This window comes from Arvicanthis niloticus, chromosome 2 (genome assembly GCF_011762505.2).
Source record: "Arvicanthis niloticus isolate mArvNil1 chromosome 2, mArvNil1.pat.X, whole genome shotgun sequence".
NCBI lineage: Eukaryota > Metazoa > Chordata > Mammalia > Rodentia > Muridae > Arvicanthis > Arvicanthis niloticus.
Genome location: NC_047659.1, coordinates 87,421,326 through 87,441,276, shown reverse-complemented (window position 1 = coordinate 87,441,276; position 19,951 = coordinate 87,421,326). Strand labels below are relative to the sequence as shown.

The following is a 19,951-nucleotide window of genomic DNA, read 5'->3' as shown; positions in this document are numbered from 1 at the left end:
TAGTTTAAATTATATCAGCAAAGTTAGGCATGATAATATGAATAAGAAAATTAAAAATTAGACAAAGCAGCCAGGTTTGGTAACCCAGGCCTGTGATCATTGTACTTGAACAGCTGATGTGAAAGGGTTGCCAGGAGTTTGAAGCCAGCCTGGACAACTAAGTGACACGATCTCAAAAGTAAAGAACCACATTATAATTGGTAATGAAGCTAAAACCACTGCTTTGCAAAATCACTATTTGAGTAGATCAAAAATCATCATATAATCATCCATTTCAGGTAATTTAACCCAGTAATATTCATAGACCATAAATCATAAATTACAGAAGTGCTTCACATAGGACAGGACATCAAAACATCACTCACTTCAATGCCCATCTCTGTCAAAAAGAGTATTGTGATCTATGGTCCTTAACCTTGATAATGGTAAACAGTTATTCAAAAAATTCAGTTATATATAGAGATAGAAAGAAGGAGGGAAGGAAAGGAGAGAGAGAGTGAGAGAAAGAGAACTTTTACCCAAGATTTCTTGTTTTAAGTTTGCTTTGTGAGCCTCACAGTAGACAATAATAATTATTTTCCTGTTATTGGACAGGGATCCATAACAAATGTCAACTCCACTTTCTTCCGGAGTGACACATCAAACTATTATGAAAAGTGGATATTTTTTAGTGTGAAAATTTTATAGATGTAAAATATTTTCCCAAGGGAATGAATCCTCTAGGTTTTATAGCTCTTTTCATAGTTCTGGCCCTTTCAATAATACAGCACTTTTGAGAATTTCAAATTTGCTTTTAAAAAATCTTTGAATTATCACACACAGTAAGACTTGAAATATAAATAAGGGAGGAAGTCATTACCAGTGTAAGTGGAGTTGTGGGATATAAATTGGACAGTTGTCATTTAGCCCAGGGAAGACCCTCCTCGAGGAAGTTTGGAGTGAAGCCGGTCGCTCTTCAGTGGTTACTGACTGGTGGCAGAAATTGTGTTGTACTGGGGGCAGCAGTGAATTCCTCACTCAAATGGTGTCGAGTCAGCTGGTTTTTAATTTGTTATCTTCTCAAGAGTACATTCACCGACTTTATCACTGAGAAGAATGACTCCCTAGCCTGTGTGATCAAGATCCAGAAATGTGCTGGCTCAGCACAGGAAGGCTGGACCGCCACTTGATTGGTGGCCCTTGGATCGGTCTGATCTCGCTGCAGAGATGTCTGACTTTTCGTAGGCTGGGTTCCACAGGTGTATGAGTGAGCAAAAGCTTTCTTTCCTTCCTGGGCAGTGGTCACCACCTTTCCTCTCATACATTACTAGTGACCAGTGCTGTCTTTCATTAAGGCTCAGTATGGGCATAGAACACAGTAATCAAAAAAAAAAAACAAAAACAAAAACAAAAACAAAAACAAAAACAAAAACTCAACTCTGACTTTTGTGGTCTTAGATATAAGAATGGAGCAAGGTTTTGGTTTGTTTATTTTCTTCTTAAGTAAAGGCATTTTTTTCTGCCAATTGTCCTAATTTTTTTTCACATGAATGGGACTTTAAAGCAAACCAAAAGAGACCCAAACTAACTTTTTCTTTGATGACACTAGGTAAATATTTATACATCTCAAAAGTTGAGATGAGGTGTTGGACATTATCTCGTGTCGACATACCACTGCCCTGCCCAGGCTAAAGCCACCAGGCACTTTTCTCTCTACTCGTTACTTTTTCCAAATTATTAATTCTATTTTTATAAGAGAGGAGAGGCCATGTGGCACACGACAGCACAGGCTGGAGATCTAACTGTGCTAACAGTACCTCATGTGTCTATGGGAAGATTTCTTGTCTGGAATGCAATATCAGACTGACTGTCCGAGGATGGACGGGTGCATTGTGTACCAGGTCCAGGCTAGGTTATGGCCTTCCTTTATCTTGTGGCCTCAGGGGTTACCTGAAGACACGGTGTAGGTCTTTGTCTATTTGGGAAGACTGAGATAATACTGAATTTTCCCAAAGGATTTCAAAGAAAATATTCAATGAAGAATCATTTTGTTACCTTGGAAACTATCACTGATTTAGTTTAACACAAATAGTTGGTTTTAGATAATATGTCTCACAATGTGATTTGGCTAATAGAGAAAAGTAGTTTTTATCAAAATCTGCACAGTGCTTTCTGACCATTTTATATGTTCATGAATTAAAGCAACTTGTATATGAACCAATAAGTTTATGGGTATTATGCTGGGTCTCTCTGTAGCATCTTTCAAATGCTGCACCCAGCCATTTTAAACTTTCAGAACATTGCTTCAGTAACTACTGATATCCCCACTCCCACCCCCTCACATCCCACTCAAGTCTACACTGTGCCAAACATCAGATTTTTGAAGCTTTATCTGTTATTTGCTTAATATTTTTTAAATCAACTTTACTGGGGCAAAATTCTCATGTCAAGGTTTCTTCTACTTAAAATGGCCAGGTGATAAATTTGAGCCTCTTGTATAATTTGATGGACCAATCCTGTCACTTCCCAAAAGTTTCCTTGTGTCCCTTTGTAGTCTGTCCTTACCTTTATATGTGTCCTCAGGCCACTACTGATCTACTTTTGGTCATAAGTATTTGTTGGCATTTTCTAGAATTGAATATATTTAAAATTATGCAGGGGTCTCATGTTCCTTTGCGTGTGGCTTCTTCCACCTGGCATAATAGCACAATGACCTTGAGATGTAATACCCAGCAGGCTTCAGTAGTATATTCCTGTGGGTTGATGGGTAGTATCTCAGTGTATAGATACAGCACATTTTGTTTATCTGCTCATATTATTTCCTTTTAAGGAAATAATCAGGTAAGCAAGCTATTGTTTCAAATGGTGGACCCCTCAGCTCTTTATTACTTTTAAATTTTATTTTTAGTTATGTGTCTGTGCATGTGTGTAGGGGATAAATGTACATGTAATTGAAGGTGACTACAGAGGCTATAAGAGAAAGTGGGGCATCCCAGAGACGGAGTTACAGGCTATTGTGAGCTTCCTGACCTGAGTGGTAGGACTTGAACTTGGGTCCTTTGTAAAAGCAGCACCTACTTTCAACTATTGTGGCATCACTCCAGCCTCCCCTGTTTCCCTCAGTTTATTTCTATAATGTCACTTTCCTTTCTCAATGTGTCCTATAATGCCTTTGAAACTTATGGCATACCAACCTTACGAACAATCTTGAACTTTGAGAGGCCAGTATTCTAGATAACTTCTGTTACTAAACTTTAAATATAAACCTAGAAAGTTCATATCCATTTTCCAAAGATTCATTCATCTGATTAGTAAATTCAGAATCTAGGTAATAGGAGTGTCGTGCGCATGTCTGTGTGTGTGTGTGTGTGTGTGTGTGTGTGTGTGTGTGTGTGTGTCTGTGATGTATGTGTGTGTGTAACTCTACTGGGATTAATTTTGGTTCAAGTTTTGGAAGAGAAAATAGCCTAGATTTCTGTTATAATGTGATACAATTGAGCATAAGAAGGATTAAATTTATCAATAAACATCTATTTTTAGTAATGCATATCTTTATAGTGTAAACAATATAAACCCTATCCCAAGTGCTTCAAGTACATATGCTTATACATATGTAAGGTGCTATGATGTCATTAGTAAGAGGCATTAAAATCATATTTTTGCGAATCAATTTGGGGGAAAATTAGATCTAGTACTAACTAGGCTTGTGTATGTGTTTTAGCATGCTTTGTGCTATTGGGAGAGATGGACCACTCTTTTCATTGCTTGGTAACTTTTTTGAGATGTATGTTACATAGTATCAAATTACTCATGGAGAGAGTAATTCCTTAGTATATTCCTAAGATTATGCTACCATCAACATGGTTAATTTTAGAATATTTTACCACTCCAAAATGAATTCCACACCAATTAGCAATGATTTCCCATTTAAAGTACTTTTAAGAGGCCCCGTGTCTGTGTTTCTTTAGTACATAGGCTGTGTGCAGATTAATCAACTTGTGAAATCTCAGATTATTCTTATTAAGCAGATTAATTATTTATTTCCCCAGAGTTAGTTCATAAATACCATGTATATTCATTTGCATGACATTATAAGTCATATCTGCTTGTTCTCAAATCATAACACTGGACTTCTTTAAAACACCAAGCTGAAATGGGGTGTCGAAATACATAATTACTTCCTTTAAAATGTTAATGATTTAATTTAGACATTTCTTAAACCGAAAGTTTAAGTTCTACAGGGAAGCCCTGATGTGCTAATGTTCTTCAAAAAAAAAAAATTAAGCTATACTTTTCTAACAACGAATAGGCTTTAAGCTTGGGATTATTTTTTAAAAAGTAATCAGTTATCAAGTGTAGTATAGAAAGCCTGTACTCCCAGCACTTAGAAGACCGAGGCAGGAAGATTACAAGTTTGAGGCTGTCCCAGGGTACACTGGGAGACCTGTTATAAAGATAGATAGATAGATAGATAGATAGATAGATAGATAGATAGATAGATAAGGGAGTGGAGAGATGTTTCAGTGGTTAAAAGTCCTTGTGGCTGTTGCACGGGACCCAGGTTTGGTTCCCAGCACCCATGTTGTCAGCCAACAGTTACCTGTAAACCCAGTTTTAAGGGCTCTGACACCCTCTTCTGTCTTCTGTGGGCACACAACCTCATATACATACTCACATGCACACAGACACATAAATAAAATGAAAAACAAACAAATGAATAAAAATATCCAAACTAGTTACCATCTTTATAATGACAATTTTCTCCTATATGCAGCCAGGATGGCCTCCTGGGAGTCTCCTACAGGAGTTGTTGATTGACATCTCAATGAAGTTGTCTTAGGAAATAGTTTTAAAGAGATGGCTGGCTTTGCTCTTGACACAAAGGCTTGTAGTAGAAGTTTGGGGGTATTATTTAACAATACAAATTTCAAGGTTGTGCTTTTATGAAATGGCCTATTATTTTTGCTTTATGGTAACAGGTATACAGTAGAGGTAATGTTTTAAAAGTCTTTTGTAGGTCTTCTTGAACTAATATCTGCTGTTATACATTCAGAGACAAACATAAACTTAAGAATTCAAACTTATCAGCTGTCTTACATTATAAAAAAAGTCCTCATTTCTTTTTTTTTCTGTAGCAAATACAACAATGAAGCAAAGAACTCTACAAAGGAAGTGTAATAACTTCTGCTATGATTAAATTTGCTTATAAATTACATTAACAAATTTTATCATCAGTGGATAATGTTTAATTGAATACCATAATATGCTAAAACTGACAGTACAATCCAAAATTCTGTGGTTATACTGTAACATGCACTTTTGGTACAGTTAATATGAACCAGGAGCAGAATAATCATGGTCTCATGTCAGTAAGAAACTGTTTACAGTTTATTGTGTATCAGTGGGTCTTCTTAGGTAGCGAATGCTTTTTTTGTAAATATAAAGACCATATCTTTTCATGAAAGACCTGTTGATTCCAAGATGTTAGCCAGCTATCTTTACTAAAACACTTTAGAATGCTAAATATAGTCCACTTCAGTTAAATATGGATGTTTTAAAAAAGAAAATCCCAGTTAGTCTGCAACAGAAGGACATTTTGTGTGACAATATTTTGCATGATTAAAAATTTAAACAGAATAACAGCTATTTATATTTACAGTTACATGTGAGTAATTACTAAAGCAGACAAAATACTTAGAGCATAATTTAATAATGTTTTCCTCTAGCAAAGGTGCCAAAATTGTTATTTGCATAATTTTCACAATTTGTACTGAAACAGCTAAGGGAAACTGGGAAGCCATGCCTCCCCAGCCACCTTTTTTCTTCTTTGGGAAATATGGGGAGGAGATTCATAGATCATAGTATCTCAATTTTGTACAATTTTTCATAAACACCAAAACCCTCCTGTCAAAGCCTCAGGTGAAGGAGACAAGATCCATTCATACTTTCTCTTTTGGGGTCTTTATTTCAATGGTCAGTCCCAGCTCAACTTCAAGGCTCCTAATTATAACATTTACCAGTTCAAAGATTAACCTCAGAGAGGGGCATTCTGGGCTGCTGGTAACTTGATCAGCTCAGTCCTCGGTGAGTCCCTTGCTCTGGTTCTTTGTATCACAGGAGGGAGATGGTATCTGGCACATTCCTAGGATGACTGGAAGATAGCAGCCTCTGCATTTAGGGCTGAAAGATTGTGAACTCTGTTAGCTGAAATGCCACACTGGGGAAGCCAGGCAGACATTAAAACAGCTTCAGCTGGAGGTAGTGCAGTGCACAGAGAGTCAAATTTGAGAGCTGGGACCCGAGTGGACATTTGTCCCTGCTTTCTACCTTAATAAAAGCTGAGTGTTAACTGTGGAAAAGGGCATTTGAGAGGTCACTAAAAATGAATCATTAGAGTGCCCAGAAGGGCTTTATTATGATGTACTGTGAATAAGTCCAGAAGGTACTTGGTACATTCCTATGTACTTATCAGGTAACAGGAGAACAAGTACATGCTTTTATCCTACACCACAGAGATTCTGCTGAGCTGTAATGGCAGAGGAGCATGTGTCCCGCTGGATTCAGCCAGTATACTCTAGAGCATTCTGTGGGAGACTTAGGAGAATAAATATTCTTAAGATAGTCTAAAATTTGTAACAGAACTGTCTATATGAGTGTGTGCGCGTGTGCACACATACACACTCATGCACCCCACATCTATATATTTCGGAGAAGAATGAATGAAGTATATATACTTCAAATGAGAATAACCAAATGAAGTGGAGAATAGACCAAACGTCTTGCCAGCTTCCCTTCACTTCTGCTATAAAGGATTAGGGAGTTCCAGTCAATAAACAAAGCCCTTTTATGGCTCCTAGCGGGTAAATTGAGGGGACTGATTTGGTCAAGGACCAGTATGAGGATGTTTCTGTTCAACAGCTAACAGGATTCAACATGCTATGGAAAATACAGGCATGCAAAACTATACTCCGACACTCACGTTGCCAGCTAAAGCCTAAAACACAGCCACATTTACATATGTGTCCATCTGTCTGTTTTTACACTTTATTTTTCCAACCAGTGGGTGAAGTGGTTTTCATCCAAGCTGCAGTCTGATTTTTTTTTCCCTCACCCACCATTTCTCATTCTATCCTATAGATGCATATTTTAAAGTGTGTGCTATTTGTCCCTGGACAAGCATTTGCATAGCCCTTGCTGGGACCTGCCCTTTCCTCTGGGAAGTTGAGCCATCTCTGTAGATCTCTGCAGCTGCCCTCACCAGTTAAAGTATCTCAGGATGTCTCCTGAGCAGTCCGTAGACCTGGGGGTCTCATCCTGTGCCCCCATGTCTGGCCTGGGCCACGCTGCCACAGTCACAATCCGGAGCGAGCCAGCGGGGTGAATGGAAGTGCTTTGGCTCTCTACAGTGGAGAGCCTGCGTAAATCCTGTGTAAATAGAGAGAGGACAACAAAGCCTGCGCCCCCGCGGCTCTGAGCTTCTGGAGCCATTTGGGGCTGAATTCGCTAAATGCTGCTTATACCGCCTGAGAAGTTGAAGAGAAAGGACCATAAAATCCCCTCTCTTTCTTTCCCTTTCTGTTTGTCCCCCCCCCCCAAGGGGGGGGGCGGGAGGGGAGGGTGTTCAGGACCAGGGAAGCCGAGGTAAGCCTATGAAGGCTTGTTTTTTCAGTGCTCTTTTGAGTGTGAAAAAGGTGGCCTGGGTCACTGTCCCCTCTTTAATGTCGGAAAACCCACACAGTTAGTAAATGTTGCATGTAAACGAAAGCGTTCATCCCTTCTGCTTCCTTCCTTGCTTGTGGTCCATGAACTAGTCACTTGAAAAAAAAAAAAAAATCACAGAAAATTTTCACTTGAACATGTCCAGCCGGTTAAGCCCAGCAGGAGAGTAAGAGAGATCAGTGATCAGTCTTGCTGCTTCCCTGGCTCTTTCTGAATTTCTGGGTGTACTCACCATCCCCAACTGTCCTGATGTGAAAAAAATAATAATAAATTGCTAGTGGAAAAACGTTGACTTTGCTGATGGTTCTTGGAGAGCAGCCTTTGCAAGGCTATATTCCGAGACAGAACCAGACGGAAGCTTCCCCTCCTCTTAGTCCTTCTTATTTGAAATCTTGGTACAGTTTTCTCAGTGGGAGGCCCTAAATTAAACTCCTGGAAAGACCCCCCTAACAACCGGCAAAAAAAAAATGTCTTTTGACTGTTAGTACATTTTAATCCTGTTTTCTAAGTACTATATTGAGAGGGAAAAGGAATAAAGAAAGGAAAGAACATTAGTCTACAAAATACTATCTGGCATTCACATGGCTTTGGGGTACTTACTTTTTAACCACACTGCTTCTACTAACCCAAGGTGATGTGCCTCCCTCGCTGCCAGCACCTCTCTTTCTATTGGGAAGGGGCAGGTGTAAGATGGGATACCATAGTCTCCATAGACAATCCATGTCATGTGTGCTGGCATGAACACTCTCTGGGAAGGAGCAAATACAGTTGCACACTGTGTAGTACAGAGCCTAGTGTGGCCCTGTACCCCACCAGGGCAGGGAGAATGGAGGAAGGAGCCCCAAGCTCACTGAGACCCCTTCATGAGCATTTTTTCTTTAAAACATGGTGTAGTCTCAGATCTGGTGGGTTTTGCTACCAGTGTGTTTGGCCCATTATTTGATGGTTTTCGTTATTCTTGGGGTAAGAAAAGAGTAGAGCATGGGCTCCCTCTCAGACACGTACTTTTATGAGCACGGAATTGAAAGCAGACGTAAGAAGAAATTGCTGAGTAAGTCAGGAACACAGAACCCCAATTCTGGGACAGGACCTAGGAGACCCCTCTTTCACTAGGACCTGAAGGCTAAATAGGAATTTGCTAGCAAAAAGTAGAGAGTTGCAGTGGAGAGAAAGAGCACACCAGAGCAACAGGGGGGAGTTTAGCATCTTCAATGGCTCCTTGACTCAGTCTTGAAAATGTAGCCGATTTTCTTGATTCAATGAATCAGTTAATGTAAACTTTAGATCTCCAAGGAAAGGATGACCTTATAGGCAGTAGGTACTCTTGTTTTTGTAAAGATAGAGATAGTAGATATTCTTATTTTGGAAAAGATATGCACCTAATTATTTCTTGGCTCTTGTTTTTCTCTCTCTTTTTTTTCTATATTAAAGAATTACATGTATTTATTATGTTGAGAGAGATACATGGCCATGTCATCCAGTTCTTGTAGAGGTCAGACTGTGGCAATCACTTCTCTCCTTTTATTGTGTAATTTTTGTGGATCAAACATTGAATGTTAGACTTAGCGTCAGGTGTGTCTGTTCCTAATGAGCCATCTCACCAGCTCTCTAGTTTGTGTCTAAATGCATTGCCACACAATCTCTATCTGTGGCCTAAAGACAAATGAGTATCCTGGACCAGTGTCCTGGAATTGAATTCCTTAGGGCTGAGCAATAATCCAGACTCTAGCTTCACCATCCTGTCTTCTTGTCATTCCAGCAGTACATAAGGGTGGGTGGGGTGGAAGATGGCCCATGGACTTTGAAGACCAAATGCTTTGAAGACCAAATCACTTTCTGTGATTTCTGACAAATGACTTAATTTCTTTGAGTCTTGGTTTTTCTTTATGTAAAATGGAATAAGTAATAGTAATGTTTCCATTCTTTCTTTCCTTTTTTTGTGAGGATTAACTATGATTACAACATTGTGAGTGCAAATAAAGATAAATTTGTGGGAGTGAATATAATGAAAGTGAGCGAGGGAGGCATTGTGTGTCACAAGAGTACTAACACTGAAAACTCCTGTTGAGAAGAAATGATTAAGGATTGTGTAAATGTGTGTATGCACATTCAACGGTCTGTGCCTGCCTGCAAAAATAGTTCATCCACAAACTTTAGCACTTTTATACAAATTGCACCACTTTATATGTGTTTTATAAAGACACAAACACACAGGCACACGTATGTACCTGTTTATAGTCACATATATTGTACACCAGCATTTGTGTGTTTATGAACACATGTAAATGCTAGAAATGAGATGATTTCTGTTTATCTAGGTTTTTTTTGTCTATGTTATCTAACAACCATCTATAAGTAGATAGCATTTCTGCCTACCAGATCATCTGTTACTGACCTTGCCAAGATCTTCAGCTAGTCCCAAAAACCTAATCACAAAAATTCCAACTCAAGCCAGGTACACATCTTTAGTCCCAGTATTTGGGAGGCAGCAACAAGTGGATCTCTGAGTTCAAGGCCAGCCTGGTCTACATAGTGAAATCCAGAACAGCCGGAGCTGTACAGAGAAATGGTGTTTCAAAAAACAAATAACAAAGAAATAGCCATAACCAAAATTCTGACTCTACATTGATTGTATGCGAAACCTTCTCAGGCCTTGGTTGGCTTGCAAGGAAAAATATGCCCATCTTCATTTTTGGCCAAACTAAACCAACATTCACATAGTTCCAGCTGTTCTGCCCTAAATTAATCCTTCTCCAGGATTTAGGCCTTTTCTTGCATCCTTGGGCCTTCTTCGATGTGTGGTTGATAAGAGGGCTCAGACAAAATAACACTTAGAGAAGTAAAAGCCAGCTCACAGGGTTATGAGGAAACCTGTAGCAGCAGAGTGGACTTGGAGAAGTTAGGCGCAGAATCAGATTTATCCTAGATCATAAAGAGCTTTGGAATCTTAAGCAAGGAGGCAATCTCATTGCATCAATGACCTTTGGAAATAAGTTTGTGTTTTAAGGCATGGGGAAAGGAGACCATGAGAGTTCTCCATTCTTGTGGTCTTAGATGCATTCAACACAGCATTGCTGTGTTTATTATGTCTTTCCTCCAAATGTTTCAATGGATGTCTTGGTAAGTCTTTCAAAGGATGTCCTGTGAGTCAACAGCTTGCATTACTCACCTAGACAGGTATCTCTGTATCTAACAATCAGAATAATGCCTGTGCTCTGAGAATACTTAGCTCAGCCCAGGCAAGAATATGGGATTTCCTTTAGAGCATCAATGGAAATCCAGTCAGAGATGTTCTCATAATACTTCAGAGTCTTAAAACAGCTGAAGGATGCAGAGATTAGAGCAGGCCTACAGACAACAACAGAGATAGCATCCTAAGGGCATATCTCTGTGGCTTGTTGACCGTCCAGTTACCAAATCAATGAGCTCCAGGTTACAGATGCAGTCAATGAGTCATAAGAGTATGGTGAGGGTTGGTAAGATGGCTCAGTGAATAAGAGAAATGCTGTGCCAACATGTAGACCTGAGTTAGTGTCCTCAGCAGCTGCATACAAAGGTAGGAATGGCTGTGGGTGCCTGTCACCTGTGTACTATGGAGGGCAAGGACAGAAGGGCTCCTGGGGCTTGCTAGCCACCAGACTAGCTCCAGGTCCTGTGGGAGCCAGAGAATAATAGAGGAGGACTCCCAAAGTCCTTTTCTGGCCTACAGATACCCTTGTATGGATGTGTACACTCCCGTTACACATGCACATACTCATACTTCCTTCCTTGACACCTGCAGACACATGCATATACACATGCATGTACACACACACACACACACACACAAATAAAATTAAATTAACTTTAAGATGGCTCAGTGGGTAAAGGAACTTGCCATATTGTCCAACAACCCAAGTTTGATACCTGGAGACCATGTGGCAGAAAAGAGCTAACCCCTACAAGTGGTCCTCTGACTCCTACATGCGCACCACAACACATGCATGCAAAGTATCAGTGCCAATCCTTGTGCATAAGCAAATCCCCCAAACTGTTAAAAATGCACTGTCTTGGGCCCAGGATATATTGGTTCAATGAGTCTGAAATGAAGCCTTGGGATCCACACCCTCAGCAATCTCTCTTATGGTCTAGTATGCTCAACGTTTATGTATCTACTAGCCTTGGGTGTTCCTTCTCATGTTTATAAATATTATGTCTTACTAATGTATACCCAATCGAAATATCTTGCCCAAAACTTAGATCTTCACCTTGGTCAAAGGATTAATAATCATCAAAGGGAAATAAACAACATTTAAAAAATGTTTTTCTTCATCACCAGAGATGAGTATTTGGTATTGTAGTCACCCATATAGGCCCTGGGAACGCTAAGGTCTCTTTCTCAAGGAGTGCCATTTCTGGAATGTTTAGAAGTGTGTTCATGCAAGCAATTTACCAGCCAACAAGAATAGCCCTCAGGTACTCTGTGGGACTAGTTCCCCCATGTGACCATTGTCAGAGAGAGGAAAAAGCTTTGAGTACGTTCTTCATTCACTCATCTTGCCAAGAATGGTCCTATTGTTGAGATTATGCATCTAGGTAGGACACAAATAACGAAGAGACAATTCTCTTTCTGGAGGCTTCTACAGTATTGGTTGGTAACTTCAGGGTTGATGTCTGCACTGTCTGTGCTCTCATCTGCTCTAGCACACTCATTGTGCTGGTGGAGACACCCTCTTCAGCACATTAACTAGATTAATGCACAGCCTTGAAAGAAGAAAACAATATCCAATGTTAACAGGGGCTTAGCTCCAACAGAGGCCTGCACATGTTTAGTTCAGATTTAGAGCACACAGTTGCCTTTCAAACATTCTCTTTATGTTGCTCTTAGCTCTTGGTCCTTGACTTGGTTCATAGCCCACAGGAAAAATATCATAGTATTTATTGTTGTATTTGGGAAAGAAAAATTCCTCTTTTTGTAAAGATATAAACACCAGCGTTAGTAGTTTTTATACATGTACATATATGAAATGGTCAAACTTAATAAAAGGTATCCTATTGAGTATCTAGTTACTAATATAAAAGCAGACATGGTTTTGTTTATAATTATTTATGACACCGATCTAAATTCAAGTATTTCATAACATTTTTATGAAATGGACTGCTTTCAATTAAAATTCATGTAATGCTTCTCCTCCTCCAATTTAAGTCAGTCATCAAAGCATGCTCATACGAGCAACATTTTTTTTCCTGGAACTAAACATAGTGAATCATATAGTCTGAGGGTGTTATCAGCCCCTTTCCTTTTAAACAAGAGAAAATGCCCCATGGAGCCACCACCTCTCATTTTTTAAGGTCATTGATTGGGTTCAAAAGGCAAATGCCTTTTTTCGTTGAACTTCCTTCAATTAAGCCATTAACCTTTTGCAATAAGTGTATTCAAAAATCTATCAAAGAAAGCTAAATGAGATTTTAACAAAATCCTGACAATTTCAGCTTAAACATATACACAGAAACCATATGTGCTTAGGAAGAAATATATACACACAGGCATTGTTTACAGAGTGTGTTTTTCTATTTGGAAGACAGTGAAGGAAGAGTCATTCCATACATAATCTGAAATGTGCGTTCAGAGAGCCACAGAGACTGCACAGCCAGAGACAAAGATATCTCTATCCACAGTGTAGAGACAGACAGACAGACTGACTTCAAACTTGGACTTGCAATGTGAATTTTTTTCCCTCATCTCTGGGTACTGCTTTTCAAATTTGCCTCGGGCTACAGAACAGCACCTCAGATCCCCAAGGCCCACTGCCTGGCTCCTAATAGCCACTCTCCATCTGTGTCACATGAGCAGCTGATGAGATCGCTCCAGTGTCTGTATTTTGGAGAGTACATCCACCCAGGTGAAAAAGCTGGGGTTGCCAAGGAGCAGTCAGAAGCCATTAGTGTGGGTGAGAATTTGCCTTGCAGCAGTTCCTTGGCACGGTGGAAAGTGTGTGCACATGTCTCCATGCAGGCTTGGGCATGTGTGTGCTGGAGTGTGTGTGTGCATGTGTGTGTGTGTGTGTGTGTGTGTGTGTGTGTGTGTGTGTGTGAATGCAACCCCCAGTTAGATGTACATAGCTGTGCAGGGAAGGTCAACAGATAGAGATTAGGTTCTATATATCCACTATTCAAAAGCCAAAGGATTTTTCTTTTCCTGCCCACATATTCATTCTTTGACTATTGGGGGGGGGGATCTCCTGCACTGTGTGTATGTGTCCCTCCTCTGTTTCTGTCTCCGTCTCTGTTCCTCCCTCTCTCCTCCTCTGTGTGTGTGTGTGTCTGTTTCTCTCTCTCTCTCTCTCTCTCTCTCATCATAACAGAAGGCAAAGAAAAAGAGAACAGCAACTTCAGGGTCATGCTCTACTGTTTGGGCAGATGGAAGGGAGCTGCTTTGCCTTGGGGCAGGGTGGCTGTAACGAAGTGGCCTGTCAGTCTGTAAATAGTGAGGGTCATCCCTTCCATGTGATGGAGGGGAATCGCATTGCAGTGAAAATGGAAATGTCAATAAAATTAATCTGCCAGCTCTTTGCTGTGGTTTTTCTGCTACTCTGGTCAAAGAAGGTTGAGTTTTTTTGTTTTTTTGGTTTTGTTGTTGTTGTTGCTGTTTTTTTTTATTTATTTATTTATTTTATTCAATGATAGAGCAAAAGGGAACAGGTACCAGGAAGGCCATGAGGCCGACTCAGAAGTTCTAAGGCCAGTGCTCCAGGAAGTCTGGGTGGAACACTGGGAGGAGGGAGCAGGTCTGGGGATTTGCTGGTGGATCTGCTGCATTCCTCCGGCAGCTACAGAGTGCCCAGCTCAGGCTACATTGAGCACAGAGTTTATTGTTTTAGGCTTTCTTGGACAAGGTTTTTACTTAGCGTGGGATTTATGGCATTTACTGCTAATGAATGTCTATTCTTAAATTACAAAAAAACCCATCTCAGCGCAATTCCCAGATGTCCTTCCAGGACCCCAGCTTCTTAAACACCAGCAGGGAGCATAAACTCTCCACTTCTCTGTTTTCCTCTTTCGTGTGGCTCCAGGCTAACGATGTGCAAGAAAAACACAGCCATCTATAAAGCCTCGGTGCTGTCCGCGTATTCTTCATTTATTTTGCATTTGATTATGCCACAAGTCGGATCTTGTTTCTTTCCTTTTTTTAAAGTTATTAGTTCAAATATTAATGTAGGGATATGGCATATATTGCTACTCTTGATTGATGCCTTCCCAAAAACAGGAAGACGTGCTCGTATGAATTTTAAGAAAGTAGGGGTCCTGCAATGCCTTGCCAGAAGAGTTTTTCAGATACATAATTTAGATGCCCTCCAGGCAGGCTTTCAAGGCATTTTTGCCGGAGGGCAAGAAAAAATAACTCTGACTGTTAAAAGTAAATGATTTTTGCTAATGCACAATTAATGCCAGAGAAAAGCGCAGAAGAGAAAGATGTTGATAAGAAGTTCTGATTAAGTGAGCACCCTACCTTGATGTGTGTCTTTTTGTCTGCCCCCCTCATGATAATGATCTGTGGTGCGGAGAGCTAAAAAGTTTTCATGTCATGCAAATGTGGAACTCTGGGTCATCGAAGGAGCTTGGGTATGTGTGAGTTTAAGAGGTGACAGTTCTGGGGAGGGGCTGAGCAGGCAGTGCGTTATGTGCAATCAACAGTGACACAGCTACTGTCACCTATGCAGGCAGCCTAGAATATATAGACTACAGAACATTTAACTTGATTACCCAGCAGTCTGTGCTCACTATGGGCACGGGGATGCATTTCTACTAAATGGGCTTTCTCGTAGCGGTTTGCCCACACTGGGTTCCATAATTGACAAAGAGCTACCGCTCTGTGTCAAGTACACAATTATAATTGAATTAATGATATGGGCGAGTGTGAGACACACAAAATTAACATTTGAAGAGGCCTGGCTTAATTTTGTCTTTTACATATTTGTGTCTCCAATTATACTTTAATGAAAGAGACTATACCCCCTTAATGGATTTCTTTCAGAGAGCTTAGCTAAGCTCGCCATCAGCCTGGCATTGTTGTTGGCACCCTCGCTATGCTTGCTCTAATGGATCTTCATTTCTTCCTGTTAGGCGATGGGTTAGACAACAGCGTAGCTTCACCTGGCACAGGTGATGACGACGATCCAGACAAGGACAAAAAACGCCAGAAGAAAAGAGGCATATTCCCCAAAGTCGCGACAAATATCATGAGAGCGTGGCTCTTCCAGCATCTCACAGTAAGTTAAGATAAAAGATATTTTTAAATGACCTAAAGTTTTTTGCCGTTTTGCTAAGTTTTAGCAAATCACATGGACTCGAAAGGGGTTAGTTTTGGTTTTGGTTTGAGTTCTATCCTTCTGTTTCTTTCTTTCCTTCCTTCCTTCCTTCTTCCTTTCTTTCTTTCTTTTTTTTTTTTTTTAGAAAACAAACAAACAAACAAACAAACAAAAAACCAAGATTACCTGCTTTCTGCTGGAATCTGGTTAGTCATATAGCAGTCACATTTTGTCAACCATTGTCATCCAAACAGCTTTTTCAAGAAAGGTGCAGGATTTTCTCTTAAGAGGCCAACAGTAGATCGTATTCAAAATGGCCTGAGACACTGAATAACATATATGTAAATGTTTACTGGGTTATAAGGTATGAGAAGCTTCAGACAATACAGCTTCAACCAAAGGAGATGGCTGTGAGGCGCTCATGAACTTCTTAGCACTGCTGAATCTCCTGCAACCAACGCTGTCTTCTCCATGAGTAAATCAAGCATCTTGCCACATGCATGTCCAAGCTCAGCCTAGTGAGTTGGCCTGAAAACATGGTGGTGGTGGTGGTGTGTGTGTGTGTGTGTGTGTGAAATGCAGAAGGGCTATAGGCACTCTAATGCCTTTGTTTGTAAGGTTGAAATTAAGGATTCTGTTTGAGCTGTTTAAGTCCATTATCTTAAAAGCTAACCCTTTTCACTTCTGGGAAAAGACCAATATGTGCAATGGCCTTAAAGTAACAATTTATATCACCATGTTTGCAGTCAGTGTTGTGTGTCGGTATATACTGTTGACTCAAAGACTGTCATGACGAAAAAGTGACAGAGGAAGTATGCATGCTTATATTCTCCTGTCTGTTTGGAAATTCTTGGGAAATTTCCAAAGATGTGTCTTGGCCTATCATTGTTGTTGGGGCAGTCTATCTACACTACGGCTTAGTAACAGAGGAGGTAGCTCGCTGAAAGCTGAAGGTCTTCTTTGGTTATCTGACTCTGACTTGTGTGTCATCATGCTGAAGGACATTAGTTACAGTGTTGTGAGTGTAGGACAAGGTTCCAGTCTTGTTTATGATGGTGGCTGTTGGTCTGCTCTTCTCACAGAGGGACAGAGGGGTAGGGGTGGAGCACTGGTAGGAGGAAGATGTGATGGATTCATGTTTCTAAATCAGACATTTTGATCCACCAAACTGAGGTGGATCGATCCAGCCTGTGGTGTCTGGATCAGCTCTGGGTACCAATGAGGTTTCCCTGGTAGGGGTTTTTCTTTCCTCACAGCTATGGCCGTTTCAAAGGTCAGGGCCCTGCACTGACTTGGCTCAGAGGAATTAGACGGAACATGGGTCTCTGGGCTGATTACTTAACCAAAGACAAAATAATGAGTCCTAAGCAAATACTGACTAATTGAAAGGGCTGTAAATCCATTACATATTGGTCAGGGATAATCAGGAGTATTTAATCACTTTTATCTATTCAGGAGCACTGAAGCTGCAACGGCAAAGCCCTCAACCTTGCCATGTGCTTATTATTCTCATCATTATCAAAATTACCTCACAGCTGTTCTTTGCTACATCACCTCAGCTGGAGACTGGCTAACCTGTAAAATGTTTTTAATTTGGAAGTCTAGTGAGTGTGAGGGGAGGGCTCCCTTGTTTCCATCCTGAGGATTGTTGGTTTAAGTAGCTGGAGATGCTAGCAAAGTGAGGAGGTTCCTCAACGAGCAAGCCGCTTCATCCCGACCAGCTCATCTGGTTGGTTAGCCCCCTCTGGGCTCCCTTACATTTTTTTTTTTTTTTTTTTCTTGGTTGAAATTAGACATCTCCACAGTTGCTTTGCAATCAAGCATCTATGTGTATGTGTTTCCAGCTTCTGTCATGAAAACCAATGTCCCAGGATGCTCACACCTTGGTGAATGTGGCTACTCTAAACTCAGAAAGGGAAGCAGAGTCTAGACAGTCAAGCCCAGCTGTCTGAGTCACCAGCTCCACATTCTTTCCACCTGTGAAGGTGACTTTGCTCAGGTCTTATCACCTTTAGCAGTTGCATAAAAACCTCACGATGCCTGCCATCAGTACACTCAAAGTCACAATGGTGTTGGGTTATAGTGAAATCAAGTCTGCCTTTCTTACCTGTCCGAAAAGCCACTGGCTTCCCGAGCCTTTCAGAACGTGGAGGGCTCTCTGCTTAATCTGTGAACAAATCTCATGGGAAACCATCAAGAGCGCTCATTGGGTTTCTTGCTTTGACCTGTCATGGACACATCTCTCATCATATACCGCAGCCACCCCACCAAACACTGCGGCCACCTGCCGATGATCCCTTGCCACTTGCATGTCAACTGTGTTACAAACCCACTGTCTCTGTCTCATGAGAATGTTCACCTAGTTAAACACAGACTTTGTGCAGAATTCTCTATATCACTAAAAATTTCCATGAATGCTTAGGAGGGGAAAAAAGAAAGATCAAACAACCTGAGTCTAAGAGTCAGGAGTGCTTCGTTTCAATTTCTGATTTCCTCTGGACAGTGTGATGCCTAGTTTAGCCCATTAAGTTATCTGGATTTTTATTTGCTTCATTTTTCAAATGAGAGAGCCTCGTCACAGCCTCCATAGGTCTCCTCTGTCCCTCTGCATCTGGGTTCCACCCAGGACCCTTAGGCAGAGCGGTGCCCCTAGCGTCATCTAGCTACTTCCTCCCTCTCACTTTTCACGAGCTGCTTTCTTTTTCTCCTTTCCACGACCTTCTTTCACAGATTGCTTATTTTCATAATTTCCTCCCACTGGCTTTGTCTCACACCTTTCTCTCTGTGTTCCTCTCCAGACCTTTTCTGCACTTCCCTTGCATCTCAGAGAAATTCTTTCTGGCTTTCACTCTGAACATGTTTTCTCTCTCCATCCACACTTCACCCCATTGCAGAGAAGAGGTCTAGTAACTTTGATGAGGATGCTCTTGTAAAACTTTTACTTTCTAATCTTTAATGAGCTGAACGATTTACTCAGCTGTAATTCTGAGCTCAGAAACCAAGAATAGAGCCCCCTAACTAGCAACATGTTAATTTAGACCTCTTTTCTTACTTGCAGTAACAGACAGAAGGGAGTCCTTGAAAATAGGGATGCCCCGGTATATTTCTCTGTCATTTAATGAATTTCAACATTCAAAGTGAAATGGTGGCTGGAACTCACTGAAAATAGATGTGGTCTAAATTATTATTTCATGTAAATTTCTTTACATGTGTGGGACTCAATGCACATTCTTTTATTATCAGTCTCTTTAACATTATTTCAAACTGGTCTGTCCCCTTTTGTGCAGTGTGACCTGTTCTTGTAGTACAATAATCCCTGATGTACCCCCTTTTTCTTTCTTTCTTAAAAAAGAAGCTAATTGAATTATCTCATTATTTTAATTTGTTAAGCAAATGTATTTTGCATCTCAGGATGTGTTCTTATAGAAGGGGGCTGCAAAGGCTTTGCCCCCTGAATGGGCCATTGGCCCATTTTGACATTCATGCATTCATTAACTATCAGAACATAAAAGAACTCTGGGTGTATTTTTTTTTCCAAACACCCAACCAGCATGAAGCAACTTTTTCCAATAAGCCACAGGGGTCTCTCTACATATGTTCTCAACTGCAAGCTATTGTCACCTATTCTGAATACCTCAAAAGGCCGAGAGGAGGGAAAAAACTCAACTCAACAAAGGCCAACTGTAGCAATTGTGAAGTCTTAGTCTCAATATGACAAAAATCATTAACCTTCCATTTTCTAGGAAGAACAAATTCCAGTATAATTGTAACAGTTGAAACAGTCTCTCAGATTCCTATGAACCAAGGTTAGGGGAAATATAATCAATTTGCTGATAATTGATTACTTTGGAGAAAATACTTAAACTAGAACCAAAGTGGAATTTTGAAAATTGAATCTGTCTCTGTGCTCAAAGCCCAGTTCTTTGAATGTGTTTAATCTGATGGTGAAGGATCACTCTTCAGTC

General features: G+C 40.4%; 1 protein-coding gene across 15 annotated transcripts in view; it reads left to right on the top strand.

Annotated features, from left to right (window-relative positions):
• The window catches only part of Meis2 (Meis homeobox 2), a 201,683-nt gene that overhangs the window by 48,835 nt on the left and 132,897 nt on the right, over window positions 1-19,951 (top strand). For all 15 annotated transcript variants that reach the window (XM_034493822.2, XM_034493821.2, XM_076929467.1 and 12 more), the window contains one exon: window positions 15,802-15,947. In XM_034493822.2, coding sequence (XP_034349713.1) covers window positions 15,802-15,947 — 146 coding nt within the window. The remainder of the gene's footprint in view (window positions 1-15,801; window positions 15,948-19,951) is intronic.